Source organism: Cetorhinus maximus, chromosome 12 (genome assembly GCF_964194155.1).
Source record: "Cetorhinus maximus chromosome 12, sCetMax3.hap1.1, whole genome shotgun sequence".
In the NCBI taxonomy this organism is placed as follows: Eukaryota; Metazoa; Chordata; class Chondrichthyes; order Lamniformes; family Cetorhinidae; genus Cetorhinus; species Cetorhinus maximus.
Genome location: NC_135890.1, coordinates 91,884,622 through 91,900,810, shown reverse-complemented (window position 1 = coordinate 91,900,810; position 16,189 = coordinate 91,884,622). Strand labels below are relative to the sequence as shown.

General features: G+C 40.4%; 1 protein-coding gene across 1 annotated transcript in view; it reads right to left on the bottom strand.

Moving 5' to 3' along the window:
- aacs (acetoacetyl-CoA synthetase) overlaps positions 1 to 16,189 on the bottom strand; it is a 155,825-nt gene that overhangs the window by 93,110 nt on the left and 46,526 nt on the right. The window contains exon 6 of the mRNA XM_078554103.1: positions 3,007 to 3,121. Coding sequence (XP_078410229.1) covers positions 3,007 to 3,121 — 115 coding nt within the window. The remainder of the gene's footprint in view (positions 1 to 3,006; positions 3,122 to 16,189) is intronic.

Genomic DNA, 16,189 nt, shown 5'->3' with positions numbered 1-16,189 from the left:
GAGGCATTTCAATTTTTACATTCACTACATTAGTTACCCTTTAAACTTTCAAGAGCGAGAAAGTCAATTAAGTTTCAAATTGCATGAGTTTTGTGCTGTCAGCCATGTCGTTACAAAGGGAGCTGTGACTGCCCAATCGCAACAAACATAATTCAATTCACACAGTCAACATACAGACTTTTATCCCACAAGACATTTTTTTTTATTCATTCTCGGGATGTGGGCGTCACTGGTTAAGCCAGCATTTATTGCCCATCCCTAATAGCCCTTGAGGAGGCGGTGGTGAGCTGCCTTCTTGAACCGCTGCAGTCCCTGTAGTGTAGGTACACACACAGTGCTGTTAGGGAGAGAGCTCCAGGATTTTGATCCAGTGACAGTGAGGGAACGGTGATATATTTCCAAGTCAGGATAGTGAGTGGCTTGTAGGGGAACTTCCAGGTGGTGGTGTTCCCATGTACCTGCTGCCCTTGTCCTTCCACTTGGTAGTGGCTGTGGGTTTGGAAGGTGCTGCCTAAGGAGCCTTGGTGAGTTTCTGCAGTTCATCTTGTAGATGGTACACACTGCTATCACTGTGCGTCAGCAGTGGAGGGAGTGAATATTTGTGGAAGCAGTGCCAATCGGGCAGGCTGCTTTATCCTGAATGGTGTCAAGTTTCTTGAGTGTTGCACTCATCCAGGCAAGTGGAGAGTATTCCATCCCACTCCTGACTTGTGCCTTGTAGATGGTGGATAGGCTTTGGGGGTCAGATGGTTACTCACCACAGGATTCCTAGCCTCTGACCCTGCTCTTGTAGCCATGGTATTTATATGGCTAGTCCAGTTCAGTTTCTGATCAATGGTAACCCCCCAGGATGTTGATAGTGGGGGAATCAGTGATGGTAATGCCATTGAATGTCAAGGGTGATGATTAGATTCTCTCTTGTTGGAGATGATCATTGCCTGGCATTTGTGTGGCGTGAATGTTACTTGTCAGCCCAAGCCTGGATATTAGGTCCAGGTCTTATTGCATTTGGACATGGACTGGGGGAAAAGAGTTAGAAGATAAGATTTAATAAAGTAATAATTACAGGACTGCTTAAACAATCTTATTCCAATTCTTAATTGCCTAACCTTTTACAAACAAAATTTGTTCATCCAGATGTGCAAAATGAACGCTGAGGAATAGAATCCTTCCAATGTAATACACCCAATGTCATTAGGCACCAAAGTCAGATACAATATAACACAGCTAGATACAAAATAAAACTCTCTCTATTTTGTGCTCCAACTCCAACCTCAAAAACACCTCATTTGTTTTCCATTTCTCCTGGCAGCCATTCAATGGCCTCAGAGTCAGACAACAATCAGTGCCAAATTAGTGAAAGATTTGCACTATAATGTCCAGTCTTATTCCACATATAGTCTTTATAATCATTAAAAAAAAGACCGTCATCCCATCAGAATGCGCTGGATTTGCAACCAGCCCATGCAGGTGAAATGCTCGTGCCCAACCAACAGCCCCGAGCAATAAAGTTTATTTTGTAAATCTCAACTGAAAAATTTCTTCCACATTTTTTTTCAAAAAATACTGAGGGTCACGCATTAATTTCTGTCCAACTCAACATTCAATCTTGGACAAATTACAAATAATTGAATGCCGAACAGGGCACCAAACTATTTTACTCCTTGAAGAGTTGATTGAGTATATTTGTCAATTTTCATCCAGAACAAAAAAATGGAACTGGGAAGTCGTCATTTGTGAAACATGGCCAAAACGTATAGATTACAAGATAGATTAAAACAAAATTCGATATTTCTTTCCACTGTCACATAATTCAATGTTACCATCAGCTTTTGTTTGATAATTTTTTTCTCCAAGAAGGAGAATGCTGAGGAATGATCTAATATAGAAACATAGAAACTAGGAGCCGGAGTAGGCCATTCGGCCCTTCGAGCCTGCTCCACCATTCATTATGATCATGGCTGATCATCCAACTCAATAGCCTGCTCCCGCTTTCTCCCCATACCCTTTGATCCCTTTCACCCCAAGAGCTATATCTAACTTCTTCTTGAAAACATACAATGTTTTGGCCTCAACTACTTTCTGTGGTAGCGAATTCCACAGGCTCACCACTCTCTGGGTGAAGAAATTTCTCCTCATCTCAGTCCTAAATAGTCACCCTGTATCCTCAGACTGTGACCCCTGGTTCTGGACTACCCCACCATCGGGAACATCCTTCCTGCATCTACCCTGTCTCGTCCTGTTAGAATTTTATAGGTTATGAGATCCCCCCTCATTCTTCTGAACTCCAGCGAACATAATCCTAACCGACTCAATCTCTCCTCATATGTCAGTCCCGCCATCCCAGGAATCAGTCGGGTAAACCTTCGCTGCACTCCCCCTATAGCAAGAACATCCTTCCTCAGATAAGTAGACCAAAACTGCACACAATATTCCAGGTGTGGTCTCACCAAGGCCCTGTACATGATACAATATAGATCTTGATATATAGATCTATAGATATGATATAATATAGATCTTTAAAATTATGAAGAGGTTTGATCGGGTAGACATAGAGAATATGCTGCCACTTGTAGAGAAGTCCAAAACTAGATCATAAACATTAGATAGCCACCAATAAAGCCACCAATAGCTCCAATGAGGAATTCAGGAAAAGCATCTTACTCAGAGAGTGGTTGAAATGTGAAAGTCGCTGAGACAAATAACATAGGTGCATTTAGATAAGCACGTAAGGGAGAAAGGAATGAAGGATATGCCGATAGGGTTAGATAATGTAGGTTCGGAGGAAATGAGGTTCATGTGAAATATAAACAGCAGCACAGACTAATTGGTCCAAATGGCCTGTTTGTTTTGTAAGGATATATTCATATGTACACTGACTGTATTTAAGCACTGTTATCCATACAGATTCCATAAAGAAATCAAGAATTTATATTCCATGTCCACAAAGTTGAACTAGATGTGCATATGATAATGAATAGACATGAGTAATGAATCACAATTTACCTTTCACCACATTCTGCAGCTTCTCCATGTGATCATGTTCTTTACCATTGTAGACAACTGCTTCAACTGAAAAAATAAGTTTTGATTGGATCTGTGAGATTCTGTCCAGTACACCCTGCAGAGAAATTGGCAAAGAGTTCAGAAGCATGATATGTAAATAATTAGTTAAAAGCTAGCATACATGTAGAATGAATGAAATAAATCAATTACAGATCTATATTCAGTGTATTTTCTACTGGACCAGTACTGAAGTGTAAGTGCACATTCTTTACTTTGTCCTCTTTCTCCCAATCCCCCCACAGCATTACCACAAAACAAAATTAAATCAAGATGTTGACTTGAGGAGATATTCAGATTTTTGGGGAAAATATACTCCCCTCAACACTGAATAAGGAGAAAAGAAACAAAAAATGCTTACATGTCATGTTAAGCTGGCTGCACAGAGGGGTCATTGAGAATAAACAATAGCTGCATGATATGCAAAACACTAAACTATGCAAAATAAAATAATGATACAATTTGTAGCTCATATTTGAATCTTTCATTCAGGTCACAGATGCGACATCAGACATTGCTAAAACTACAGGTTGAACAGTAAACATCACACAGCATGCAAAGGCAATGCCCTATTTCAAACAAATCTTTTCAACTCTCAGTATATAATTGTCATGAGTAAATGCAGATGTAAGCCAATTTTCTTTTATATATATATATATATATGCACCTCACAGATATAAATATCCGAATCTGGAACCGAATGCCAATTTCTTTCCATGAACCTATAGTCAAATCAAGTGTCCTACATTGTCTCGGATAAAGTGATTATAGCAGTGAAAAACTGTCCAGCACATTTTGCAAAAAAGGTTCAGGTCTGCTAATATCCTGCCCTTATCCTTACCCTAACTTTAGATAAAAGGATGTGAGGTAACCACAAGAGGGAAAGGGCAAGTAAGACCCTCCTGTAACAACGGAAGACATTCATCGTCTAAAATGGTCTTGTTCAGGATTAACAAGTATTGTGCTCATTTTTTAAAATTCGTTTATGGGATGCGGGCATCGCTGGCTAGGCCAGCATTTATTGCCCATCCCTAATTGCCCTCGAGAAGGTGCTCGTGAGCTGCCTTCTTGAACCGCTGCAGTCCATTTAGATGAGTTGCATTCCGATGAGACATTAAAACAAGTTCCAATGGATGTAAAACATCCTGTGGCACTGCTAAATTTCTCCGTAAACATTTCCTCCTAAAAAACATCACAAAAAAAACAGATTACCTGGTCATTCACGTGCTATTTGTGGAAGCCCGCTGAGCACAAATTGCCTCTGCAATTGACCATGTAATAGCAGTGATTGCACTTCAAAAGCAATCCACAAGTTATAAAACACTTTTGGACATTCCCAGGACGTTATAATGTGCTTTATAAGTGCAAGTTCTTTCTTTCTTATTTACTTATCATGAGGAGGCTGAGCACTTCTCCATTGAGGGGAAAGGCAATTGAGGGGAAGCTATTCCTAACTTCAGACTGGGTTAGTGAAAGCCCAGAAAAACATTGCTCACTCAAATTCCGGGCACAAACCAGGCCTTTGAGTCACGAAAACCCAAACTGAATTGTTGTACAGTTTGAAGTTTTAAATATCAAAGTTAACACTTCCAGGGTAAAATGTCACAAAGTATAATTAAGCAATGAAACCACATACAATACAGATCACGGGTTAAAAATCCAATCAAATCAGCTGAAAGATGGTCAATGAAGATGGTCACAAAAGCGTTTTGGGCTCCAAAGGCTAAAAATGTGTGATAGGGATGAGTTAAAAACATGAGAAAGGAACTATTGTCTTGGCTGGAAATGAAGCAACAGGACAAAGATTACAAGAAACCATAACTATATATTAATCATTTGAAAGGGAGCGCTTACCTCAGAACCTTGGAACTTTCAATTGTCTGTTCAGCAAATTGAATATCATTCCATCCTCATTATCAAGAGCTTGACTGACGTTAGGCATTTTTTTTTTATCCCACCTAGTAATTTATTTAAAAGTTCACAGACATATTCGAAAAGGATGGCAAATGGTACCAATTTTTATTAGCCAATTCAATACCCCTCATGAATCTTTGAACACTATGATCAGTTTCGCAGTATGATCATCTTACACTTCAGAAACAGTGTGTGACTTGTCAATTAATGAAGAGCTTCACAAGAGATTAGAAACTATTATGCAACTTCGGAGCTCCATCTTTAATCTACAGTGCACAACATTCTGCAAACTATTGTCAAATGATGAAACACAACTAAGATTTCTCAGGATCATTGACAAACTATCCGAATTTAAAAAAACAATTGTAACAAATTAAAATGCTCAAAAGCATATTGGGAAGGTTCTGACTTAAACTAACGGTGGGGGGGGAGAAAACAATTCTATCTTCAAATTGAGAAAAAGAATCCTGCAGTCAAAAATACAGATAATCTGCTTTATAAATTCTCTCTCGTGTCTGAATACAAACATACTCATATTTTTCAATTCCATTTTAATGATGTATGAAGTAACCTCAATGTATATACATGGTGCCACTCCATTTAAGTTAATTGCTAGAATGTCACCTTCATTGACAATACAATTCCCTTTAGGATAACAGAGATTTTGATGCATTCAGTAAGCTTTTGAGGGTTCAAAGAGTTGAGATTTTCCATCAACTTCAAACATACCAATTAACTGAAGATTTTACTTCAAAACAATTTGCCCAACTTTTTGAAATATAAGCTTGTCATTAAACCTACTGCTATATTTTTAATAAACTATTTTATTATTTATGTACTTTATTTTAAAACTTTTACAGTTCCATCAAGATAACCTGTAACCAGGGATAGGTGATGCGGTTTGAAATATAATTTTTTTTTTTTAAAAAGAATCCTTAACTATTCTCCCGATGGCTCAACTCATTAATCCAGAAAATCTCAGGCCAGAAAGTGCTCGTTTTAATCCTCAGTGCCTGTTGACATCTCTGCTGACACAGGAAATTCAACATCCTTGTCGTGCGAGGGAGGGAGGGAGGCTGGATCTAATATTCCCCACTACTGATCTCTATCCACCAACCCCTGCTGCACACCTGTAGGCTTCAGACTTAGGCCTAGATTTTCACTATGACAGAGAGATTCTCTGTCATGGTGAAAATACCGGAAATGGCCGGAAATTCTAAGTCACACCCCCGAACGCGGGATTTCCTATTTTTTGGGGGACGGGCCTGCAGTCGGGCTGGGGTTCCCGCGTGGGTGGTTTAGGGAGGCAGCTGGCCATTTAAACCACCAGCTGCCTCCACTGAAGTGGGGCTTTGTTAGGCCAGGAGTGTGAAACCCGAAGTGTGCAGATTAAACCGGTAAGGGGTGGTCTGAACTTGGTGGATTTGTCCAGATAGCCAGGGTATGCTTTTGGAGAGGTAAAGTATCCCTTTGGATTTGGTCCCAGGACACCTTTGGGAGAGGTACGGCACACTTTGGGATTATTAAAAGTAAACATGATTGTGCACAAAAAGTGCATAAACTCGTTGGAACTGTCAAAGCTGTCAGGCTGTCATAGCACTAGGTGGGTTGGCATGGAGGAGAGAAGGGCAAAGGATGGTGGGTGGCGGGCATGGGTTGGCACTTAGCTGACATGGATGTATAAAGGACATTGGGGGTGGGTAGAGGTGCATGGGTTGTCACAGAGGGTCTGAGGGGCCTTGGGGTGGGTGGGAAACGTGTGTGGGGAGGGGGGGTTGAGGGCTGGAGGGTTGTTTTTTCTTTTAAACTTTTATTAAATAACTCAAACAAAATGCCGGAGCACAGAGTCAGATTAAATATGGCGCCCTGCGTGAGGAAGCAGTGTGGTGGGCAAATCAGAGGCCACCCGCCAGCGAGACAGTGTGTTTTCTATGGCTGCATAATTAATGAGGCGGGAATGGGACGAAACGGCGTGAAAACCCTTTAATTTTTTTCATGGGATGTGGGCAGCTCTGGCAAAGCCAGCATTTGTTGCCCATCCCTAATTTCCCACAAACTGAATATTTCAGAGGACAGTTAAGATTCAACCACATTGCTATGGGTCTAGCCAGATGTAGGCCAGACCAGGTAAGGATGGCAGATTTCCTCCCTATAGGGTATTAGTGAACCAGTTGGGTCTTTACGACAATCGATCATAGTTTCATGGTCACCATTACTGAGATTAGATTTGCATTCCAGATTTATTAATTGAATTTGAATTCCACCAGTTGCCGTGGTGGAATTTGAGCCCATGTCCCCAGAGCATTATCTTGGGCCTTTGGATTACTAGTTCAGTGACATTACCACTATCTCTCTGTATCCACTATATCAAAACCTTTTATAGTTTTAAATACCTCTATTAGGTCACCCTTCAGCTTTCTTTCTTCAAGAGAAGAGAAACTCAGCTAGTCAGTCCTTTCCTGATATGCACATCAATGCATTTCTGATATAATCCTTGTAAATCTCTGTGCCCTCTCCAGTGCCTCCATATCCTTTTTATAGTTTGGCAGCCAGAACGACATGCAGTAATAAGTATGGTCTAACCAAGGTTCAATACATTGCACATGCATAACTTTCCTACTTTTCAAATCTATCCCTCTAGAGATAAAGGCTCGTGCTTGGTTTGCTTTGATGGCTTTGCTAACCTCTGGTGCAACGTTTAGTGATTGGCATATTTGTACTCCGAGATCCTTTTGTTCCTCTATCCCACAAGACTTGCACCTTCCAAGTAATAAGTGACCTCCTTCTTCCTCCTACCAATATGTACTGCCTCAGGCTTACCTGTGTTGAAATTCATTTGGCAACTATTTGCCTGTTATGCGGTTCATTAATGTCCTCCTGTAACTTGTTCCAGTCCTCCTTAGTATTGACTGTCCTCACCAATCTGGTGTCACCCACAAATTTAGAAATTGTATTTTGGATTTCAAAGTCCAAATCATTATTTCAATTGTGAACAGCACTGATCCTTGTGGAAGACTACTTCTCACCTTCTGCCATTCTGAATAACTACCCTTTACTCCTACTCTCTGCTTTATGTCTTGAAGCCAGCTATCAATCCATTCTGCCACTTGTCCCCTGACTCCATATTCTCTGACCTTATTGATTAGTCTGTTGTGGGTCATCTTATCAAAGGCCTTCTGAAAATCCAAAAAAATTACATCTACTGCATTACCATTGTCTACTCTCTCTGTTACCTCCTCACCTCAAAAGAATTCACTAAAGTTTCGTCAAGCAAAAATTTCTCTTTTGAAATCCATGCTAACTATACATTATTATATTTCTTGTTTATATATGTTCTTTACTCTCTACTTTAGTAGGAATTCCATTACTTTTCCTACCACCAATGTTCAGTTGACTGGTCCTTAATTGCCTGGACATGTTCTGTCCCCGTTCTTAAATTATACTGGCTATCTGTCAATCCTCTGGCACTGCACCTTTTCCTAATGAATTATTAAATAGGAGTAGTAATGCCTCTGTTACCTCTTCCCTAGATTATTTTAAAATACGTGGGTGAAATCCATCTGGATGAGGAAATTCATCCTCTTCGAGTTTGTTTAGTTTATTCAATCCATCCCCTTTTTTATTGCTCTAACTGCCCTTATCACGTTGGTCACATTATCCTGCAGTGTCACGTTTACTTGTTTTGTCTCCCTGGTAAATACTGAAAATAAATAAATATTTAATATTTCTGCCATATCTCTACCCTTACCTGTGGCTTGAGGGGCCAAATAGCCTAATCTAGCTCCTAATTCATATGCTCATATTATTCTGTCTGTCCCTTAATGGTCCTATCCCCATCACAGCCTTCCTATTCAATTATGTCCCTATAAAATATTTTACGATTTTGTTTTATGTTCCTTGATAATTTACTTCCATAGTTCCGCTTTGCCTTCCCAATTGTTTTTTGACTGGTCTCCTAATCTCTTCATATTTTCTCTTATGCACTCCTCTGCTGCCTATGAACTTAACCTATGCCTCTTTCCTAACCCTCAATTGTTCCCTTGTCTTTATTCATTCATGGAGTCTCACTACTGTTTAGTTTGTTCTCTTGTTTTAGGAAAATATATTCCTTCACTCTGTTGAACATCATTTTAAATGCTTCATATTGTTCTTCTACATTGTTGTTTGCCAATATTGTTGTTCATTCTATTTTCTCAAATTCTATTCTCAGCCCCTGAAAAACAGCTTTTCTCTAATCCAATCACCAGGTTTTCATCATACTCTATCATCTTAAACCATATTGGATTATAGTCACTATTGTCTAGATGTTCCCTTATTTTTACTTCTTTTAATTTCTCTGGTCCATTCCCCACTACTAGATTGAATACTGAATCTTCCCTTGTTGGGCTGTTTACACTTTGGATCAGAAAGCAGTCTGTACTTATCATCTTTAGCAACCTCTTCAATCCCAATTAATATCAGGGTAGTTGAAATCCCCCATAATTATTATTCTGTGCTTTTTAGTGAATTCTCTAATTTGCCTGCGCATTTCTTCCTCTATCTTCCTTTCACGGTTTGGTGGCCTCTAGTCTACACCTATTACGGGGATTTATCCTTTATTATCTTTTATCACAATCCATATGGATTTTACTTTTGTTTGATAGCAGTATCACTTTTTTCTACTGCCATTATGTCATCCCGAATTAGTACAGCTACCTCGCCTCCCCTTCTTCTTCTTCTTCATCTTTTCTAAATATATTATACCCTGCAATGTTTAACTACCAGTCCTGATTTTTCTGTAGCCAAGGGTGGGATTTTCCCCTCCGTGGACTAAGTGCAATGGCGGATGGCAAAAGCAGCAATTTTCCTGCCGCCCACAATGGAGGTTTTTTGCACCCGATTGTCCGCTTCTCACCTCATTACATATGCATCAACAGGAAACATGCCGTATCGCCGGCGGGCAGCATGTGATTCACCCGCCCGGCAGTGACCTAAGTGGACTATTGCTGCGGGCGCCATATTTAAATCTTATCATCTTTAGCAACCTCTTCAATCCAGTTAATATCAGGGTAGTTGAAATCCCCCATAATTATTATTCTGTGCTTTTTACTGAATTCTCTAATTTGCCTGCGCATTTCTTCCTCCATCTTCCTTTCATGGTTTGGCGGCCTCTAGTTTACACCTATTACGGGGATTGATCCTTTAAAGCCTTCCCAATGTCTGCAGCCCAGGACGGCTGCAAGAGAGAGATGGCCCCCAAAGGGAAGAAGAGAGAGATGGCCCCCAAGTTTACAGATGTGTTGCTGGGCCAACTTCTTGATGTTGAACGAGTATATCATACCTGTTGAACAGGACTTGTGTCTGCAGGACTTGGTTCTCAAATTCTCCTAAATCCCTGCTACTGAGCTACCTATTAGTCATATCCTGCCTTTCGTGAACCTATGCTTTCCTCTGGGGTGAGACTGTATTCTGGATAAAAACATTAAGAAATTCCTTCCCTTCCTGCATATGCTAGAATCTCCCCAATTCACACTCCTGTTTAATGACCCTGAGCCAGGGAGATTAGAGATGGAGACATCTCCTGCAGACGTGTTTGCTGGGGATAGGCCATCCACGAACTCTGTATACCAGGTACACAACCTGCTTGGCCACATCTTAGACTAGTCTTATTTTATTTATTGAATGAATTGTTTATTCAACAATTATGTGCAGTTATACCAAATAGCTTAACTAGTTAAGCCTCAAATTTAATACAGTACTTACATTTGCCTGGTCCTAGTTTAAACTACTACCCTAGTTTTAGAGAAAAAAAAGCCTTAAAACGGTAACCGATCACTGACGTGTTTACCTAATTAAGGTCACTAAACTTCAGCTCCCACTATCTCTCACTCTTTCTCTCAGACCACCCCTTGTTTAGTAAAAGATACCTCTTCCCTCACTGCACCGAAATCCCTCACTCACCAAATTCCCCTAGTCAAGTAAGTACTCTACCGAGTCCGTACTTTATCGACTGGACTTCATGCATAAGCAAAAATCTCTTGTATTTATACTAGCAGAAATTCCAACAACCTGAGACAGCCCCTGTTAATCAGGTAACCCTAATTCCTGTCTTCCCAAAGGAGCTATGTCCAATTACTCTGATCTGTGTTTAAAGGAGGATCCTTGGACTCTTAAATCTTTCAGAACACTATTTATTCTGTAAACACTACATCCTCCCATCGTACTGGACCAGGAAGTTGGCAGCCACTACATCAGTTGGCCATTGAATGCTCGTTCGCCACCCCCTACCCCTCGTTGTCTCCTGCTTGCCGCCTCACTCACAGCTTCACTTGTCAACACCCCCACGCACCCCCCCAGTCGATGTCTCACTCGCCGCCTTGCTCGCTGTCCCACTCGCCACAAGCAAGGCAGCAAGGGCTCAAGCAGGGCAGCGAGCAGATTGACAGGCGGGGGAGTTAGTGGCAGGTGAGCGGGACAGCGAATGAGGCAATGAGAGAAGTGGTGAGTGAGGCAGTGCTCAGGGCAGAGAGTGAGGTGGCAAGGGGTTGGGAGTGGGGCAGTGATCAACAGACATCCAAAACATTGTTTTTTGATGCAGGCAGCTACCTGCAGCATCGCTGGCAGTGACGTCACAGACACTGCGACTACATGTGCGGTGAATGCCACCCCCCCTCTGAATTTGTGGTGGCAGCAAATGTTGCCATTTGTAAAAAGCTATTTAGACAGTAATACACACACTGACTGATCAGTCAAAGGCACAGCAGTGATCCTGTCTGAACCTGACTGTTGGTAGCCTGTTATACAGCAAGACTGAGCTCTAGAAGCAGACCTCCTGTATGATATCTAGGTACTTGGAATATTTAAGATACCATTGGTGTCAGAAGAGAGGATAGTTTAAAGAAAATTAATGGCTATGATTCCAATAGGTTTAAATGGGGTTTAAGCACAAGTTAATCTACTTTAGGATATAGCACTAAATGTGATCAAATTCATCTGTTAAACTATTCATCAAGTTTTAAATAATCAAAATGAAACGTTAATGGATAACAAAGACCAATCTTGCATTTCAACATTACGCAATGAAAATAAAAACTCAGTCATTATTCTAGAGAAGACAAACAGATCATTTCCTTAATTTAACGCTGCCACCTAGTGTGCAGGCAAAGGAAAGTCACATACACACGCACAGAAAAACAGACAGATGTGCACACACAGGTGGCTTTCTCTCCTACCTCAAAATATAACACAGCCAGTACATTGAAAAAAAATTGAAGGAAAAAGAGGGTAAAGTGTTTCATTTTTCATTCTTCAACAGACTGCATTTTATTTCTGTGAATAAGGCTATTTCTGTACAAATATCATATTTGTGCACTGAAGAAAACCTTAAGGCACAATCGCTAATTTAGAAAAATAGGAAGATCAGCACATTTTTTTTTGTAATAGTTGCCCTGATGCCTGTAGATGTTCATCATCATTACTCCACTGAAACTATCAGGAATTTCTGAGTCTACACACGCACAGAATAACACAGAAATCCAGAAGTTGGCATCAGTGATTGTGCACTTCCCCAGGGGTTACGCTGCTGAGACACCACAGAGAGAAAACCTTAAGCAATCAGTAAACTGATGGAAACTTCAGTTTTTACGCTGTTAATCTTGCTGTAAAAAACTCTTGAAAAAATTACACCTTATTGACTGAGATGTAACTAGATTTTAAAGCAATGTACTAACTTCATAATTATTTCCAAACACTGGCCCTGAAAAGCTGGCTCTATATACGTAGAGTGTCAAATTTCTCCATTTATGATAAAAACAATCCACATATTTTCATTTTTAAGTTTGTTTATATTATTCTGGCTTCGATCTTAATCCCATCATAATAATTTATTTCACTGTCTGAAAACTTAAATTAAAAGGAATGATATTCAGTACTTTTTACTTGTTGGTTTGTTAGCCGTAAGAATACTTCAGTGTGACTGGCTGTTTACACTACTTGTTGACATCGCTGCTAATAGTATGCGGAGACCCCCTCAACTTCACTCCAGGTTTAAACTGTCATTGGGTACCACCGCTTCACCACAGACTGCAAAATCCAACCCATAAATTATCCAAGTATTATGAAGGAACATTAAACACACTATCCCACGTATTAACTGTTGCTCTGATTTCCTCTGAAGCTCAGCTCCTTGGTGCTCATGCATTTAGTTTGCCAGATCCTAAAATACACAGTGGTTCTGCTGAGTTTTAAGAGAAGTGGGGCACCCAATGTTTGCAGCTGACTTTGCCTGGACAAGTAGATTTAGGATTTTACAGTTGCATAATCCAGCTGCCTAGGATAGAATTATTTTACAATGCATATAATAATGTTGCAACATGGTTGCTTGGAGTTGGGGGTGTGTGACACTCCAGCTGACATTGCTCTTTTCCTCAAGACACTTAATGAGTAGCTAATTAATTCACAGTGCAATTCCACTGATTTATACTCTGATTTTCACACCAAACACACAACATTTAATGTAAATTTAATGTTAAAGTTTAAATATAGCATGACTGAATGCCTAACTCCTATTTTCTATGCCAGGGCTCATTTTAAATCTTTTACACCAATACCACCTTCACCAGTTTGCTTTTTCTACTGTTGAACCAATTAGCCCTACTAATTACTAATTCAGCCTCACCCATGTCTTTGTTACCTCTTGACTGTTTCAATGATCTTCCAGCCAGCTTCCCATTTTCCACCCTCCATAAACTTGAGCTATTCCAAAACTCTACCACCTGCACCCTAACTTGCACCAAGTCTTGTTCACCCATAAGCTCTGACCTACATTGGCTCCCGGGTCCAGCAGCTCCTCAATTTTAAAATTCTAGTCCTAGTTTTCAAATCCCTCCATGCCCTTTCCCCTCCCTATCGTTACAACCTCCTCCAGCCCTATAAACGTCAGATATTTGTACTCCTCCAGCCCTGGCCCACTGTGCATCCCCAATTTTAGCTGGTCCACTATCGGTGGTTACGTCTTCAGTTTACATCCTAAATTCTAGAATTCCTTCCATAATTCCAAACTTTGCTTTTCTACTTCTCTCTCCTTCTTCAAGACACTCTTTAGAACTGACCTGTCCCAATATTTCCTTATATGGCTTGGTATCAATTTTTGCTTGATAATACTCCTGTGTAGCACCTTGGGGCATTTCACTTTGTTAAAGGCACTATATAACTGCAAGTTGTTGTTGTAGAAATCAACAAAATTACTCCTGCATTTCTAATCTATTACTGTATGACACAACATGGGGCATAAGCAGTGCAGCAAGATACTGGCATACTGCCATTTGCACTGGCACAGGTACAGAAAAGGAATTGCATTTAATGAATGAAATATTTCGAACTTACAAATGCTAGACCTATTTATCCAAATTAAGTGTGAATTATCTGAAGAGGGCCCAAGATGTCAGACTACAGCAGCACAAGTCCTCATTTCTTCACTCAAAATACTAAAATCCTGTTTTTAAAAAAACAAATACGCATAATCCATTATCACATGCTGACCTTGCAGCAAGAGACTTGATTGTATGACAAGGGTAACTCCATTTATTTTCACTTGGTGAAATAATATACAAAAAAAATGAAAGCATAGGTCAAAAGTCCGTACTGCACCCTGCCACGGTCTTCACTAAACTCAGCAATTTTAATGGAGGAACTGCGAATAAATTTGCAGGTCAACTTTTATGAACAACTTCTTTGCTTCCATTGTTTGGGTTTTTTTGAAGAGCATTGTACATATTTAAAGCCATACCTGTTGCTGGGCACATTACCAATGTAGCAAACGAGCGTCTCTGGCTTATCAATATAAAAGGAGTTAAATCACAATAATAGATTCCACAGATTACTTTTTTTCTGGCAAATACAATTACCAAAGTACCCATTTACCTTCTGCTAGCAACTGAAGGTAGATACTTGAGTGCATAAAATTGTAACCAATAAGTTTGAGGAGTAGACAAACCACAGCTACGAAAGTTTCACTAAAATCATGGAAACAATCTGGGGTCCTTATAGTTGTGAAGCAGCTTCAATAAAACCCATAAGAAATGTATCCTTTCAGGAAGTTGGTTATATCAGAATGGAGTTTATCAGTCAATTGACATCAGCAGAGCAGAAACATGCCCTGGCTGCTCCTTTCCTCCAGCCTGCTTTTGTGAATTTACAATCAGTATTTATTGCAAATGTATATTTCTTGTACTGTTTGGCAAAAGTGTGTTCCTAATGCACAAGCGCCCACCTCAAATCATACAATAGTTGCAGCACAGACAGAGGCCATTCGGCCCATTGTATCTGCATCGGCTCTCTGCAAACGCGACGCACCTAGTGCCACTTGCCTGCCTTTTCCCTGTAGCCCTGCAAAGGTTTCCTCTTCAGGACATGATTCAAGTCTCTTTTGAAAACCACGATTGAATATTCGTCCAACACACTCTCAGGCAGTGCATGCCAGATCTTAACAACTCGCTGCGTAAAAAAGCTTTTCCTCATATGGCTGTTGCTTCTTTTGCCGATCATCTTAACTCAGTGTCCTCTGGTTCATGATCCTTCCACCAATGGCAACAGTTTCTCCATATCTACTCTGTCCAAACCCTTCATGATTTTGAATACCTCTATCAGAACTCCTCTCAACCTTCTCTCCTCCAAGGAAAACAGCCCAAGCTTCCCCAATCTATCTACATAACTAAAGTTCCTCATCCCTGAGAGCATTCTCGTGATCTTTTCGGCATCCTCTCTAATGCCTTCACATCCTTTCTAAAGTGTGATGTCCAGAACTGGACACAATACTGCAGTTCAGGCCTTTGAGACTTTGGTTCTCTATGCCCCTGTTTATAAAGCCCTGGATCCCATGTTTTATTAACCACTCTCTTAGCCTTCCCCACAACCTTCAATGTTTTGCGCAGATATAGCCCTAGGTTCCTCTGCTCCTGGACTCCCTTTAGAATTGTACCCTTTACTTTAAATTGCCTCTCCACACTCTTCCTAACAAAATGACTTCACACTTCCACACCTTATATTTCATCTGCCGCTTGTTCACCCATTCCACCAACCTATGTCCTTTTGAAGTTCCTCCACACATTTCACAATACTTCCAAGTTTTGTGTCATCTGCAAATTTTGAAATTGTGCCCTGTACGTTAAAGTGTAGGTCATTAATATATATCAGGGAGAACAGGAGTCCTAACACCAAACCCTGGGAACTCCAC